This window comes from Pagrus pagrus (genome assembly GCF_965226575.1).
Source record: "Pagrus pagrus genome assembly, chromosome: 2".
NCBI lineage: Eukaryota > Metazoa > Chordata > Actinopteri > Spariformes > Sparidae > Pagrus > Pagrus pagrus.
The window spans coordinates 12,994,249-13,008,965 of record NC_140186.1 but is presented as its reverse complement, the minus strand read 5'-3'; the positions used below and the strand labels follow the sequence as shown (position 1 = coordinate 13,008,965).

At 40.2% G+C, this 14,717-nt stretch overlaps 1 protein-coding gene across 2 annotated transcripts in view; it reads left to right on the top strand.

Moving 5' to 3' along the window:
- Nucleotides 1-14,717, top strand: part of gstcd (glutathione S-transferase, C-terminal domain containing) — a 58,519-nt gene that overhangs the window by 39,920 nt on the left and 3,882 nt on the right. For both annotated transcript variants that reach the window (XM_084341108.1, XM_084341107.1), the window contains exons 9-11: nucleotides 6,270-6,403; nucleotides 10,438-10,468; nucleotides 13,584-13,653. In XM_084341108.1, coding sequence (XP_084197234.1) covers nucleotides 6,270-6,403; nucleotides 10,438-10,468; nucleotides 13,584-13,653 — 235 coding nt within the window. The remainder of the gene's footprint in view (nucleotides 1-6,269; nucleotides 6,404-10,437; nucleotides 10,469-13,583; nucleotides 13,654-14,717) is intronic.

Genomic DNA, 14,717 nt, shown 5'->3' with positions numbered 1-14,717 from the left:
AATTTGAACTCACTGACAATTCATTGCATTATAATTTTCTCTCAGAGGAGTTATTATCCAGTTCTATGTTAAAAAGATGTTTGGTGTTCGAAAGCACTGCTGTCTATACGGTTGACATCATTTGGCTTTTATGAGTTGTTGTGACTCTTAAGTGTATATTTATTGACCTTTATTTGACGTTGACGTGCAACAATACATTTCAAGTTCATCAGTAGTTATAATTAGGATGGTAACACAACACCTCTCATTTCTAATGATGCACTGAAACAACTCATCACTGGTTAACCCTGCATAAACAATGTGTGACTTCCTGCTCCTGTCAGACTCATAACTTCACCGTGAGGTGTCTGAACGTTGTACTTTTAGTCTTAAAATATAAATATATTTCGGAGAAGCTCTGCCACACATCACATAGAGAGACATGTCATTCCCTCATCTTTTTATTTTTTATTTTTCCAGAGACTGAAAATGCCAACATGCAATTATTTTTGTCAGTGCAGCTACAGTATGATGACTTTTCATTTCCTGAAGTGGAGCTTTTAATCAGAAACCTTTTAGTGCTCTGCTCTTCAGTCTAGCACTGTTTGCCACCGTCCCCTCTCTGATTACTGGAAGGCCAAAAGAAAGTTTTACCCAGAAATTGAAGAACAAAGGTAATGTCAGGGATGAAGGATCTCCTCAATTGGCTCACTCAGAGTTTGTTCTTGTTTACTGAACAATCTGCTATCCAAAAATGCTTTTGGTTTGCTTTTTAAAAACATGTTGCCAAGATATGAAGAGTTATGCTCTTTTAAAGTCTTAGGAGTCATCTTTGGAAAGGAAAGTGTAATTTTTGGAAAGTGTTGATAATAAAAGTGTAAACGCTTGCCAGCCATTTCAAGTTCGATGCAGGCAACTTGGCCATGTCTTGCTTTTACTTCTTAATTCATCTCACATTTTTATACCAGCATCGCTGCCAAGACTGCAGCTCTGCCTGTTTGTGTTTGTTAAGATCCTGCTTAGTAAATTTGTTTAATTCGGCGAAGCTACCTGCGACAGCAGAATAAATATTTCACTAGCTTTCAACCTCTATGCTTTATGAGACTAAAGCAAACTAAAATTCATCATTAGGTGCCACTCATCAACTGCAAGTTGAAACTCTTGCTATCCAATTTAAAACACCCACCTTCATCTACAGAGCCCTTGACTCTTTGAACTGATAATTACCATCAATTTAGAGCAAATAGGTCCTTAACTGTGGTTAGTAATTGGCTGTTTGAGTCTGGCTGGTGTCACAAAAAAACAAGTCTTTGGGACTTAAAAATGTTCCTCTTACCATATTTAGAGTGTCTGAATAGGTCGAATCACTTTGACGTCATGCTAACAGCAACAGTCACTTCCGGGGGGGCAACTGTGGCAAACTTCTTTACTTCTGTTGTCATTTTCATCTGTAACTGTGACTTTTAAAGATAGTATAGTTTAACACAGAGGTCAGAACTACGTTTCCTTTATGTTCTGCTTATTTTATTATTGTGTTGCTTTGCTAGTGTCTTTGATGAGCCAGACCTTCCAACAGTGACATCTCAGACTAACTGCTAGTTTTGAATAACATGTGTTTTCATTGTCTTCAGTCTGTGGTCCAACAGGTATATTAGGTCTCAAACCTAATGTTAGTGGAATTGTTCTTAGTGTATGAAAGCATCAGACATGGATTCAGATGGATAAAATGTAAACGCTATGAAATAACATCATGATAAAAGAAAAGTAGATAATACTTTAAGTAAGTAAGCTACATGACGCAGGGGACACAATACCAATACCAGGTTGTAAAGAAATCCTGATGAATACAGAAAGGCACATTTTTTGCAATGATTCCTGAAATGTACGTGACAAAGGTATGTACATGTAATGGAGGCAGGATATTTCACAGTTAAACTATTGCCCAAAATGACATCAGGTCACAGAAACTATTAACTTGAGTTGGAATCGAATAATTATAAACTACCCCAAGCGTGTTTTTCTGCACTATGTTCTGCAAAAAACTGTCTTAATAATAACACATATATCTGTGATAGGCCAAGATTTGGTGGTAATACCAGCCATGCAATCTATTTCCTATCCAGAAGTCAAAACATTGTAATTGGTTTATTTTCCTGTTTCCACACAGGCAACATTTTGTTCTCCCGTAGACTCTTTTTCTTTTATGCTCCTGTTCCTTATTTATGTGGATCAGGTCAGTGTGTCTTCCCCCTAAGCATGTCAGGGAGATCCATCTTCCTCTTCCACCATGTGTCACAGCCCAGTTTCAGAAAAAGCCAGCTGCTCTAGTAGCACTGCTTTAACTCTCTCCGGGACAAATAAGAATATATATGTACCTGCTGTAATTAGCAGTAGCTATTGTTCCAGCATCGTCACTCCACCGAGACCCGTTCCACTTGGCAAGAACCACACAGCACAGATTATTCTTCTCTACAATGTGTGGGTGTTTTTTCCGGTCTAGTCATAAAGTTTGTGTATTCACACATGGATTTATTTTCCACAGGATACACGAATGTTAAGATTTATGTATGAAACATGTGCTGCACTGCTTGAGATTCATACCTCAACATTTCTGCAGCCTCAGCTGTTGCTTTGGCTTAGCTTCTTCCTGCATGACCCGAAGGAGTCACCCATCACACTGATGTTAATCCTGCTATGTATAATACATGGTCCCTTTTTTTAGTCACATTCATTTAATCAGGCTAATTAAGTTGAGGTGTCCCTATTCTTAGCCGGTGTCGGCTCTTCCGGTCTGCAGTGGCATGTCCCAGGTGTTAGACTGTATCAGGACCAGCCTCTGCATACAGTGTATTCAGTTTGTGTTCCTTCTTCTGTCAGATAATATCGAGCCAACAGAGCTCGGAGGCAGGAAAAGTTGTGGAGCTTGAAGTTGATTTGGATTTTATTGGACCCAGGTCCTTTATTAGTTCTGCTTAAGGGTCAGATTGTTTGCAATTGATTCTCTCAGTTGACTTCTTTATGTTTATGTGAAGAAAAAAACGTATTTGGTGTTATTGCTATAAGCCCTGTGTAAACATTGGTATTGATCAAGTCCAATCAGGCTTTATCGGCTTTAATTCCAAAGCTGATTTCATTTAAGAAATTCCATTTTTTTCCCTTTTTATCTCCAATAAAATGGAGCACCACATCCACCGCTGGGAGGAAAACAACCCCATGATTCTGTTTTTTTAGTCTGGTCCACAAAAATAAGCAATTATTTGTTTATAACCAAACAAAATAAGACACAGCACAACATGATAAAAAATTCTTACTGATGATGGACCTGATTTTCTTGAATTTCTAGGTGATATTAAACATGATGTCATAATGAAATCTGTGCCACAAGAAAATGAACTTTTGAAAGTTCAACACAACAAACAGAGAGTTGGGTGTGATGCAGCAGTTTTTAACGGCTTCAGCATCTTTCTGCGGGGCTTGTGACACACTGTTTCAGAAGGGTGTGATGTTGATTAAGTAGAGTGTTAGTTAGCTGTATTGCAGGAACTTGTTTTGCCCAGATAGGAAAGGACAGGGATGTAATTACTTGAGTAAGAGTGAATAATGAAGCCTTGTTATTTCTGTGATGTGATTATTGAGAGAGATACAGATAGAAATAGCTTTTCCTCTCTCCGAGAGTCAGATTAACATAGAACACAACTTTATAAATGGCCCTTGGTCCTTTGGTTGTTGCATATTGATTTATGATTTCTCCTTCCAGTTAAATGTTTGTGCAGAGGTGTGCTCAGCAGGGCATGTATGAAATAGTGTATGTCTATGAGATAGATTTTGAAATCAACCTTGCGTATATTTTCGCTTTCTATTATCCATTTTTAATTAGTATCCCGCATAACATATTGGGCTGGGAGATGGCTTTATCAATATTGCTTAAACAGACTAAGACAAAAACATTGATGAAGCCAGTATGTTTTCTAAATCAAGAGTCGGCAATGCATAATTAGTTATCAAAACATAAGAGATTGTGTTTTCTTTTAGTTGTGTGCGTTCTTTTAGTTTGGGCGGCTCTCTGTTTGTGTTAAATCAAGGCTAAAGGTTATAAAATGTAATTAGGATTTACCACAGCATGACTAATGTACAACATTAAGTAGCTGGGAAAGAGTGATGGTGTTACTTTGTTAATTATTTTTGCTTTAGATGTCGGGGATGTAACTTCATGCAATCTTTGATAGGCACTCCTCCTCCTAATCAGCAGTCTGAGTCACGCTGTTGGAAGAATACGGACTAGGTTTTTTCCCTGATGCCATGAATAAATGCAGCAAAGAAAATTAGGTGTCAAATAGATGCAGGGCCATGCAGGTAATTGATGTTAATTCCCCAATTTTCGCTTTCTGGTTACTCTTTCATGTGCAGAGTCTCCTTGTACAACTTTGAGTTTTAGTCATTTTAAGTGCATCTTTCCTTGAAATAAATGATTCTGAACACATCACACAGCTCCCTGTGGAGCTCTCCATGCCGTTGAGAAAACGTGTTATTGTGCATGTGTCGATGCATTATAACATAGCATGGAATTATGTTGACAAACAGTGTGTGCAGACTTCTAGTATACGCCTTTGGTTTCTTGTCAGCGTTGCCAGATTTTGGGTCGCATTGTGCGGAGTAAAAATGGGCTTCAGGTGGACAGAAATTGTGCTGGTTTGCCATGAGTTAGGTCAGTTTTTAAATACATTACAAATGACAGTAAACTAGAAATGCAAACACATATTGCGTACAAACACGTCAAGTCACTATTTGATATGACAAACTTAAAGTTATATTTCTGAGAGGACCGAGTTACCATCAGCCTGGACCCTCATCAGCACCATGTCCAAAGATATCCACTGCCCTCCACTCAGTCTTCACAAACCTTTAATATCAGAACAACTACATCAGAATGCAGTTTGTTCACTTCAGCTCGGCATTCAATACAATCTCACCCATGAAGCTGATTGGAAAACTTCACACTAAAAGACAACATCCACTCCAGCCACAGTCTGTTCGCCCTGCTGCCATCTGGCAAAAGATACAGAAGTATCCACAGCTGTACCAAACACTATGGAGCAGCTTCATTCCTCAGACTGTGAGACTCCTCAATTAGTCCTCCACACTCCACTGTTTTGTTTTGTAAAATGATAAAAGAGTTTACCAATTTGTATAAAACCTACTATTTGTTATACTTGAGTTATACCCTTTATGTTCTTCATTTTACGGCAGAAGGCAGAAAATAATTTTATAGTTGCTTTGTCATATTGAAAAGTTGTGATGAACCCCAATGCGGTTGCTGCTGTTAATGATGCTGCTGGCATTCTGTTTTATCAGTTTGGGCAGATTTTCAGAAGTTATTGGGCTGGAGAGCATCAAACCCGTCTGACAACACTTTCTTGTGTAGTTTGAGCTGAAGCATTGCTGCAGCCGTGCAACTTCCATCGAGAGCTCGTGCATCCCTGTGAAATGTAACCCTCCATTCTAGTGACTTTATGAGTGGGTTTTGGCCATGCTTAGAGTGTCTGTATCTTCCCTAATCTTTTGTAGCTGCAGCCAATCTTGGCACGGCCCTGTCCTGACTTCTGCTCTGTGGCACTGCTGTCAAGGCAACGTGCAGCAGACTCAGACTCACAGACGCCAAGTGACAACCTCTTGGAAGACGAGAATAGAGGATTTGAGCTGGCTGCTCCAGTTGGGTTAATTTCAGTGAGGTGGCGTAGCTATTGTCACACCAGACTGTTGATAATGCTTTTTATTTGGACCATTAACAGAGAATCTTTTTAGCTAATGTACGCTTGAGAGGAAATAATCTATTTTACCACTGTGCTTTGGATATTGAACTCATTGCCTTTAAGGAGTCGTAATGTATTTTATCAGATGGACTTTGTGAAAGAGCCAGCCGGTACATAGTAATGCTTCAGTATTGGGTCTTTTAGTCCCTTTCCGTGATTCAATATACAACCACACCATTACTAATGCGTGGCTAGGTTCTCATCACCACGCACAATTTATCCACTCAATGGGAATCCTGATGCATTCGTGCCCCTGCTCCTAAAACAACAATACATTTTGTTTACTCCTGCTGGAGTCTACACCTTGGAGAGCATAGATGTATTTAATCGCAGCAGCCATTATGAAGTAATCAATGGGATTGAGTGCATGCTTTCAGCTGCTCTCAGTTTTAGACTTTCTGTTTGACAAAGAAGGTTTTTCAAGAACGCTTTGATTTCATGGGTGAAAGCATGGTATTTGTTTTCTTTGTTTCACTTCAGGTCGCCCTCCATGCATGCGGCGTTGCAACAGACATGGTGATGGAGCACTGCATCCAGGCAGGCGCCGCCTTCGTCATCAGTCCCTGTTGCTACGGCTTCATCCAGAATGCAATCAAGTTCACCTTCCCGAAGAGGTTTGTGCCTGCCCAGCTCTGTCAGGTGTCCCCTCTCAGGGGGTTTTCTTTTAAAATGTTGTTTCTAACCCTGTTTTCTTGTGAGACCCCTGCATAGCCGAGCATAGGTGCTTCTCTTCTCTTACATTCGCTCATAGTGATGTTTATTCAGTTTCTCTTTTGGGGCTTTCCATCTTTTTCACATTCATCGTCCTCACACCTACACAAGATCTATATTTCTTGTCTGTGCTTATTTCGTTCACCTCGTATCTCATATCATCACCTGACAGTATGAGGCAGCAGTTTCACATTGCCTTCACAACAGGGTCCGCCCATTGCCTTTTCAATCTGAGCCCTGTTCTCTTAGTGACAGACAGTAGGGTTCACTTTGCAGAGGCTGTTTGGGATATTACAGAGCGACAGCTAAATCCAACTAGAGGTACAGACATGAACAGGAATGACTTTATCATATGTAGTTTTGCAGAGAATTAACAACTTAAAGGGACAGTTCACCCTGAAATCAAAAATACTTATTTTCTCTCTTTCCTGTGTTGCTATTTATCCGTCTAGATCAGTGTTTCCCACACATAGTGTACTTGGGCAGCCCGCCCAGGTATATTAACGGCTGCCCAAGTATATTTATTTTTATCTGTCTGAGAGAACGATACCATCCGTGATTGATTAGTGGACGATCCGCCCTAGCTCTCGTCCTCCATCTACTGTCAGTCACACATGCTCTGCAGGGAGAGAGACTCATTGTCAGGTCTTAAAATACCAACGTCCCAATCGAATACAAGGGATGAAATGTCACTCGACAAACTCAACAACAATATCTCTTCCCAGATATGATGACCTGGTTACACAAGATAATTCACAGACCTTGTTGTGAGCAGTTTCATATCAGAACTATTCTTTCAACTGAGGTACACATGGACTAGAGGCTGGTGCTCACCACAAAGCAGGATGTAAATATCAGCAGCATTCTCCTCAGCGGAGATGTGACGTTAGCTAGCTTAGTTAGCTTGCCTCTAGTTCGTGAGTAGATGGACGCTTCCTTTTGTGCTGTGATACGGTTGGCGAGTGTAGTTCGCTGAAAATAGTTCCTACATTAAACTGCTCACAACAATGTCTGCGGATTATCTTGAGTAACCAGGTCATAATTTCTGGGAACTGACATTGCAGTATTTTTTGGGGCGCTTTGAGCAGTGACCAGTGCCATGTAGTTCCATTGAATGCGAGAGAAAGCAGACATCTCCGCGGCATCTCTCCAAAACTTTGCAACTCACGGCAAAACAATCTAGATGGATAAACAGCACTGCAGGTAAGCAGAAAAATATGTATTTTTTTCTATTTTGGGGCAAACCGTCCCTTTAATTTTCATTCCTGGTGATGTTTGTAGGATAAAATATGATGCTGTTTAAATAGAGTTGGAGGAAACAACAACACAAAAGGAAAAGTGAGAGGCTTTACTTTAATGGTGTTAACCCTGTTGCTATAGCAGCACTGTGTTGACTAATAGCACTTTAAGAATCATAACAAGGTAGTATTCAACTAAAACCACTTTGGGATACCGAAGGCTTCACAACAAAATGCTGTTATGTAGGATTGCTGTTATAGCAACTGAGAGACTTTGATCACTAGCAACTTAAAGTGGAGATACACAATGTAATTGTTGGGGCAATTATGGTATAATTTTGGCATTAAGATGGTACCAAATTGGGCCAAGTCTGTGCCAGTCAGGGGTAAAATCATACAGTGTGTTGTTGTTCTTTTATCTCATTTAGTTGCTGCCAGTTGTTCTCTTTGTGATTCTTTAACTGTGACCGAGGATATCACATAGTCACATAATTTCTTTAAGAAACTGTCCAAACCTGCAGAGTAAACAGCAAAATAGTGCAGCGTGCCTTGAGTGAAGATTATTTTACAGGTTTTTTCAGTGCAGAGTCGAGCTCACCTGAAGTCACCTTCAGCTCTCTCAGCATATTCCGTCTTTTCCTCCTCTCTCCATCCCCCCATCCATTAAGAATTTTTCCTTTGTATTCAGTGTTTCCTACACAATGGCCGTGCACCTGTGCCGATGTTTCTCTCTCCCAGTATGTTTCTGCTCTGCTGCCTTTCTTCGTAAGCAGTTTTATAAAGTCGCCCAACAAACACAATTCTGTTTTTAATAACAGTGGTTGAGCCGCGTGTGGAGGAAGCTTGTTGTTGATTATGTAGCCTAACAGAACAATCAAAACCAGCGTGATACCGAATTACATCGCAAAAACCCGGTGCACTTACAAGCTTGTGTGAAACAAGGGTATAAGTAGGCCCACATTAAATAGGAGCGGTCACGTCAAGATCAGTGCGTTAAAAAAGGAGGGACGTAATACCAGAGATCATCTTTCTTTCTCTTGTATGCGTATGGTATTGTTCACTCAGACCAATTAAAAAATAAAAGTAAAACTAAATGCCAAAATGTGTCGCCAAATATACCTGGGCAGCACGCCCAAGTAAACTCTATGTGTTGGAAACACTGGGTTACTTGTTGGAAGTCATTTTCTGTTTTGGAACAGAAACATCAGAGATTTGCGACGTCCAGGATTTTAGGGTTGCAACTCTCGTCACAGACTGCCTGTCATCCAGCAGTTTTTTTCAAGTGATTTGATAAATGATTGAAAAATATCTGTCAGTAAGAAATGTAGGTTTTAAAAATAACTTAAAGGTCCCCTGTGGTATAACAAGAGTGTTATACCACCACTGGTATGCAACTATACGCACCTATCCAGGGTGCACTCCACTGTGGTTACAGACAATGGATCGATGGATAATTGAATCTTAATTAAGATGTTGCTGTAGTATCAGGAGTATTATGAAATCCGAAGCATTGAGTTTAAAAGTTATAGTTTGACATGCCTGGAGCAGAGTGCAGTGACCCAGTGAACGGTGTAAGCTCCTTCTCATACCACATCAACAAACACAGCAGCCAGACAAGAGTCAGACGAGTATGCCGTATTTAAGTCACGCACAGCATCGGCATATCATAATTAGCAGTGGCAGATGTCGGTAAAAATCAAAATATGTCAGTGGGAAGGGGTTATGACAGTGGAAAATGAGCGGCATAACATTCAGATGTGCCATAAGCCAGAAACCTACAGCGACTTAGTCACCTCTCAAAAACACTGTATGTCACAAGAACAAGAGTGACATACTATCAGCCAATCTGCGATCTCGGTGTCAGCTAACGGTTCATTTCATCACGACTAAGAATGCAGTATGAAATATAGACATTGCTACTGTGGTTACTACTACCTAAACTATTACGTTCTCATATGTGATTTTAAGTGATGCCTGCCAAGAAATAAAGCTGTGGTATAACTGACCCTATAATTGTGCCTTGGGGAGGGCTGTCTGTGAACAGTATAAATATTTAGGAGTTTTCACTTTCTTATTTTTTCCTCTCCTCATTTCTGCTAACTTGACACTTTGCCCCTCCTGACTTCTCATAAAATATTAAAGAATGACAAAAAAAAAAAAAAGAGAGACTTTGCAGCTGTAATGGACAACAAGAAGCTGCGTATCTGGAGGGCAGTCATGCAATGTTTATGTGAGGGGCCTACGCACCTGACTGTGTCAATCTTCGTCCTGCTACTTTTAGTGTTTTCCCCTCAGGTCATGTTCCAGGTACTTGGGTATTCTGCAGGTGCAGACATTCCAGGCAGTTCACACGTTTTTATGAGCTGTGAAACCAAACTGCCCATTTCATTAAGGCTCCAACTGTTCGAGTTAAACTTAAGACTCCTCGCCATGTGACCCGATGGGCCCCTGACCCCTGACCCTCGTGTTGATTTTTAATTTGCTTCAGTGATGATCTGTCTGGGTTTAACCATCAACAACAAACTGACTTTGTTCCCATGTCATTGCAAAAGCTCTGATTTTATAAAAGTCCTTATTTCTCCTAGAGGAAGTGGTTTGTTTTAGAGACGATGCATGCTGTTTGTGTTTTAAATATCTTAAGTGTAGCAAATACATTTTACTCTGCGCTTTAACATCAAAATATCTTTTCTGTTTTACAGCAAAAAGTTCCAAGAGACTCTGACTAATAAGGTAAGTTCTTAAATATAATTAAAACCCTCCTTTCATTTTACTGTTCATTTGAACTTCAAATATCAAGTGCAGAATACTGAACCGCTCACGTTTTACAAGGATTGTCTCTCAAATTGGGTTCTCGAGCAACAGACTGAAAGACGCCTTCCTGGGTCATGACTTACTTTAAATCATCTTGTTCATTAGAGTGTCGTACGTATTCTGTCACAACAACGTGAGACAAGTTTCTCTCCTCGCTAATTGCTTCTTGATTAAGATGCCGCCGCATGAACAGAAGTATAATGAAATCTGTAGCGTTCAGAAAGTTATAGTTTCACACCCCACCAGGGTGCAGCGACCCAGTGAAAGGTGAAAGTGCTTTCTCGTACCACATTTGTTAACACTCAGCAAACATAGAAACCAGAATAGATTAAGACAGATGTTCAAACAAATGAGGAACAAATTGAGAATCAAAGACACTGACAACTACAAATATGTCATCATAATTGTAGGCTACATAGCTTATACACAACAAGATTTGGTTTAAGCTTTAGAAGGAAACAATATATTAAAGTGAATGTAGATATGGTTTTGTTTTATTTATCTATGCATACATGGAGGAATGGCTGATTAGCTGATGCTAGCTAACTTATCATTATTAACTTTTTTGTAAAACGTTTCTGAGGTATGTTGTGTTATTTTTGTGACATGTTATTTAAAATACCTCCACTTTACGTCATTGTTAAACGGCATATATATCATGTGTTTGGTCAGATCAACCTATTATTTCATATTTGTTTTTATTATTATAATTATTATTATTGATATTTTATGGGACAGTAAAATAAAGTTAATGAGACCTCTTGGCTCTCACGTGTCTTGAGAACAAAGATTCCCCAGGCAGTTACAAGAGGGAGGTCTCACACCTTCCAGTCTCTCCGTTCCTTATCGCTCAGCACAGGCACAGCACTGTGCTGTGGGAGGGCCCATCCCATAATGATGTATGGGACCTGTCAGTGCCCCTGGGGAGAATCTGTGCAAAAGTTGCTGCAGGTCCTGGCCATGGCAACCTCGAGAGTTGACATGTCACAACATTGGACCACCTCTAACTTCTCTTCCTTTGTGCACTAGAGGAAACAGATTTTTTCCAGAGAGGCTTGAGAGGCAGAAGAAGAAGATTATATATTATTTACAAGACAGTGGGCGATTGTAGTGTTCTGTGATAGTGAGCTACTGTTGTCCTAAAGCCCAGTGAGCAAAAGTGGGAGAAATCTATTCTATTTGAACCAGCAGACACATTATCTTCCACTTTGAACCTAAGCTCTGAATCTCCTCTGCTTCCTCCTATGGTTTCACTTTAAACAAACATTTTTGGTATTTGCTGTTTGAGTCTGCAGAACCCCACTTTTTCCCCCGACGTCTCTGCTCCGAAACCCCAAGCTGACACTTTGAAAAATAAAAGCTGCAGTGCATTGTTTTAATAGCAGAACCATAGTTGTCCTTCCTGAACTACAGCAGTTAAACAGTATGACAGCACATTGAGGAATGGTGTATCGCTGGAATAAAGGGCTAATGGTGTGAGATATTGGCGCTCAGCGCTAACTTTAAGCACCTGCTCTGTGGCCTTGCATTCAGCTCAACACCGCACAGTGAAGGATGGAATCAATTAAAGAACAGTAGGAGCAGGTTAGAGATTACTATTCGCTCTCCTGGTTCACTTGTTCCATGAACCGTGGCGAGGTGAAAAGAAGAAGAGGGTGGAAAAACTTGTTTACTGGTTAGAAATTAAAAACCAGGGTTCATCTGGACTTTACAAGGACGACTTTGTGCATAGAAACTCAGAATCGTATGATGTGGCTGACATGAAGCCTTCAAAGTCTTTTCTTTGCACTTGCGAAAAGTGACGAGTGAATACAGAAGTATACATGTCATTGATTTTTGCAGACAGCAGGTAATCAGATATGCAATGTTAAATATTTATGGTTTTTAGTTGAGAAGCCTTGAGAGGCCTGGTGGTTAAAACTGACCTTAAGTCCGGGGGTACGTGTCGCCGTGCTCCTGTATCGTCTGCCAGACAGTTACGGGGGGAGCAGTCTGCGTGCTGAATCACTGTGGCCTTCCACAGGCAACGCTTATTAAAGAAATCCTTAATGGCTGGGAGTTTAATGCCGTGATGTGCTGTTGTGATGCTTCCTCCACTCTCCGCAGCGATTTGCAGCTGTGGGTTTGTGAGGTTTGTGAGGATGCTGGCTTTTATGCCAAACTTCCTCAGTCTCCTCAGGAAATAGAGCAGCCGGCGAGCTTTCTTGACCACATTGTAGCTGGTGCTGCATCATACTCACAGTGACACGGATAATGTGGGTAATATTTACCAGGTTCACCCTCTTTGTGTAGCCTGCTAGCATGCTAATATGTGCTAATTGGAACTAAACACAAAGTACACCTGAGGCCGATGGGAGTGGCGTTGGTTGCGGATCATAAACCAAAGTATGACTTGAGAACAGCGTGAGATGAAAAGCCAGGTGTTCACCAAAGATATTAAATTTGGTTGCTGATTTGAAACAAATGTCGTGGTAATCCATCAGGCTGTATTTTTGCCAGGATCAGTTTTGCTTGAAGGAAAAGTTAAGGGGTAAAAAAGTCTGCAGGATTAATCTTTTATGGAATATGAAGGTCTGTGATATTTTGGCGATGCATCCGATAGTTGTTGAGAAATATCAATCTGACAGACATTGGCGTGCCAATAGTGCGGCTAAAAAATAGCATTTGCTTTGTTTCAACATATAATTTTCTGCCATGTGATGGACCAGGGATCAGCTGCAGACGTTTCCCAGCCTCCCGGCCAGTCTCCACGGCTGTAAATAGGATAAGCAGATGTAGAAAAAGATGGGATGAATAAATAAATAGAACAAATTCATGCATGCTTTTGTCTTTCTGCATGCATAATAGAGTTGCATGGCTCATTGTAAAAAACACTCTGTGAAATTATTATTTATATTTCTGATTGATCTGATCTGTGATTTTGCCGTTCTTGCAGTGACTTGAATATAAACAGATATCTTTCAGAGCTTCAGTGTTTTTTACTAGTTACACCTCTAATAAACAGATCAGTGCTCATTGTCTGTCCTTGTTTCAGGAACACATGATCCTCTGCCGCTTCGCAGACCAAACTGCCGTCCAGCTCCCTCCTGACAGGCGACTCATAGGTACTGTTTACAATCTTCATCCACTTTACCTTTTAACGTCTGATGATAGACATGAATACCCTCTTGATATTTATTGTTCTTCAGCTATTATATTGAAACAATCAAGAAGTTTTACAGGCACATTCAAGATTGCTTTATTGTCATTATACCCAGGTACAACAAAACTTTGATTGGCATTCTCTCTGTAGTCAAATGAAAGACATAACTGGAAACAGAATGTAAAATAAAGACAAATAGATAAAAGCTAATAAATAGAACAAACAAACAATAGATAAGTAAAAGCAGCATCAGCAGGGAAGTGCAAATAAGAATAACTCCAGACTTTACCAGCAGTGAAGTTCAGTTCTAGTTAGACTTTTTTGTTTGTTTGTTTTTTGTCACACCAAAACAGTTAACTTAATATATGCCATGTGGTTTCTTGTGGTTTCTTTTGGCTTTATAATTAATCATGTAATCTATAAACTGTCAAAAAATTGTGAGAAATGCTTATTACAATTTCCCGTAGCCCAAAATTATGTCTTCAAATTGCTTCTGTTTGACATGTTTTGCTTACAAAAATTGACAGATTGAAAAAAAAAACGATTATTAGATAAATTAAATAAATAAAATAGTTGCCGGTTGATTTGATTTTTTTATCAACGAATGTAAAACCCAATCATGGCAGGCCTGGTTTCCTGAGATTTGTTTACACAGTGACCCGACCCCTCTGCTCTACTTTTTCAAAACGTCTAGACTTTCGGGAAGTGAGAAAAATGTTAATGCGCTGATCTCTTCAATGTGACAAGACAGCTGCAGTGAACAGCTGCCAGATCAGCGATGTCAGGTTCAGCAGGAAGTGTTTTGTCAGCCTGAAACCTCTAGGCCTGTGCTGAAGCTTCACTGTACAGTGTTTCATTATGTCGAGGACTTTCTTCACTCTGGTAGCTCTCCGGCTTATCAAAGCTCCCCTCCGAATCTGAGGAGGCTCCCCAATGCCTTGTCAGTCTGAAGCCCTTTCATACGTACCTGACACCACCTGTCACCAAGGTTTCTGCTCTGTATCAGTTAACAGGGCTCAACCTCTC